Genomic DNA, 2,001 nt, shown 5'->3' on the forward strand with positions numbered 1-2,001 from the left:
CAGTCTCTGCGCCCCCCGCCAGGTAACAGCGAGGTCTCAGCGAGCAGCCCCCCAGCCTTCTCAGGAGAAGGTGGTCTTCAGAGGCTCAGTGCTCAGGAGAAGCGGCCCCCCCGTCCTCTGAACCATACTCCGTGTACTTCTTAGCGCTGCCCCGGACCCTGCATGCCGGGTACTTCCTGGCGTTCAGTTCCAGTTTCTGGAGCGCCGCGCGGGGCAGATCCACTCGGCATTTCTCCGCCAGCTCCAGGAGGTAGATGAGGACATCGCTGAGCTCGTGCGACAGGGCTTCACGCTGCGGCGCGGACCAGCCGGGCAGACCTTCTGGGACTTCTCCTTGCCACTGACTAGCGAGAGACACACAGTTACCCCATGTGGCCATGAAGAACGACCCCCCCCCCAATATACCCAAAGCTACGGGGCGATCGTACTCACAATAGCTCCGCCAGCTCCCCCACTTCCCCAACGAGCGCCAGCAGAAGGCTTCGGGGCTGATGGAACCGACTCCAGCTTCTCTCCTGGGTGAACTGCGCCTGCAGGCGGCGGCTGGACAGGGAAACGCAGGGTTAATACGCAGGTTTATATGGCAACGCCGCTGATGTACCAAGCAGAGCCTGGAACCTAAACCATCGTAGGAAGAACACCCCCCCCCCCCATTATATCAAGAATGACCCCCATCGTAGGAAGAATGCCCCCCCCCCCCCTACTCACATGTCCTCCATCGTCGGGGTGCTACTGAAGCTGAATTCATTCTGTGGGAGCTCTGCGGGACCGTGAGCTGGTGAAGAACCCTGCAACACGAACACGCGTCAAACATACTCCGGGGCAGGGGCATCAGGAGAGAGAGAGTATATATCTATCATCAACATGAACACGCGTCAAACATACCCCGGGTCAGGGGCATCAGGAGAGAGTATATATCTATCATCAACATGAACACGCGTCAAACATACCCCGGGTCAGGGGCATCAGGAGAGAGAGAGTATATATCTATCATCAACATGAACACGCATCAAACATACCCCGGGGCAGGGGCATCAGGAGAGAGTATATATCTATCATCAACACGAACACGCGTCAAACATACCCCGGGGCAGGGGCATCAGGAGAGAGTATATATCTATCATCAACATGAACACGCATCAAACATACCCCGGGGCAGGGGCATCAGGAGAGAGTATATATCTATCATCAACACGAACACGCGTCAAACATACCCCGGGGCAGGGGCATCAGGAGAGAGAGCGTATATATATCTATCATCAACACGAACACGCATCAAACATACCCCGGGGCAGGGGCATCAGGAGAGAGTATATATCTATCATCAACATGAACACGCGTCAAACATACTCCGGGGCAGGGGCATCAGGAGAGAGTATATATCTATCATCAACATGAACACGCGTCAAACATACCCCGGGGCAGGGGCATCAGGAGAGAGAGCGTATATATATCTATCATCAACACGAACACGCATCAAACATACCCCGGGGCAGGGGCATCAGGAGAGAGTATATATCTATCAACATGCGTCAAACATACCCCAGGGCAGGGGCATCAGGAGAGAGAGAGTATATATATCTATCATCAACATGCGTCAAACATACCCCGGGGCAGGGGCATCAGGAGAGAGAGAGTATATATATCTATCATCAACATGCGTCAAACATACCCCGGGGCAGGGGCATCAGGAGAGAGAGAGTATATATCTATCATCAACATGAACACGCGTCAAACATACCCCGGGGCAGGGGCATCAGGAGAGAGGGATAGATATTACACACACACACAGTATATTATATATATTTATTACACACACAGTATACATTATATATAACACACACGGTGTATCTCCGCCAGTCATAAGCTGTTTTTATAAAGCACCATCATATTCCGTAGCGCCGTATGATGAGTGAACAGACTTATAACGGTGCGGTAAGTGCCCCAAACTAGGCTATGAATGTAAACATCCCCCACCAGTGAACCCACACTCACCTCCAT

At 52.8% G+C, this 2,001-nt stretch overlaps 1 protein-coding gene across 1 annotated transcript; it reads right to left on the reverse strand.

Annotated features, from left to right (window-relative positions):
* Positions 1-85: 85 nt before the first annotated feature.
* On the reverse strand, positions 86-2,001 carry LOC149271374 (dCTP pyrophosphatase 1-like). Its single transcript, XM_089507495.1, has 4 exons — positions 1,996-2,001; positions 709-788; positions 433-543; positions 86-344 (listed from the first exon to the last, which is right to left on the reverse strand). The coding sequence occupies exons 1-4, from the start codon at positions 1,999-2,001 to the stop codon at positions 86-88; spliced, it is 456 nt and encodes a 151-aa protein (XP_089363621.1).

The sequence above is a fragment of the Sceloporus occidentalis genome, unplaced genomic scaffold (genome assembly GCF_023333645.1).
Source record: "Sceloporus occidentalis isolate IW3139 unplaced genomic scaffold, rSceOcc1.0.p SCAF_527, whole genome shotgun sequence".
Lineage (NCBI taxonomy): Eukaryota > Metazoa > Chordata > Lepidosauria > Squamata > Phrynosomatidae > Sceloporus > Sceloporus occidentalis.

Excerpts from the sequence above, each read along its gene's own strand:
- LOC149271374 (XM_089507495.1), bottom strand. Across the intron at positions 544-708 it reads ACCCCGACGATGGAGGACAT|CCGCCGCCTGCAGGCGCAGT; the intron begins GTGAGTAGGGGG and ends TTCCCTGTCCAG. Across the intron at positions 345-432 it reads GGGGAGCTGGCGGAGCTATT|TCAGTGGCAAGGAGAAGTCC; the intron begins GTGAGTACGATC and ends GTCTCTCGCTAG.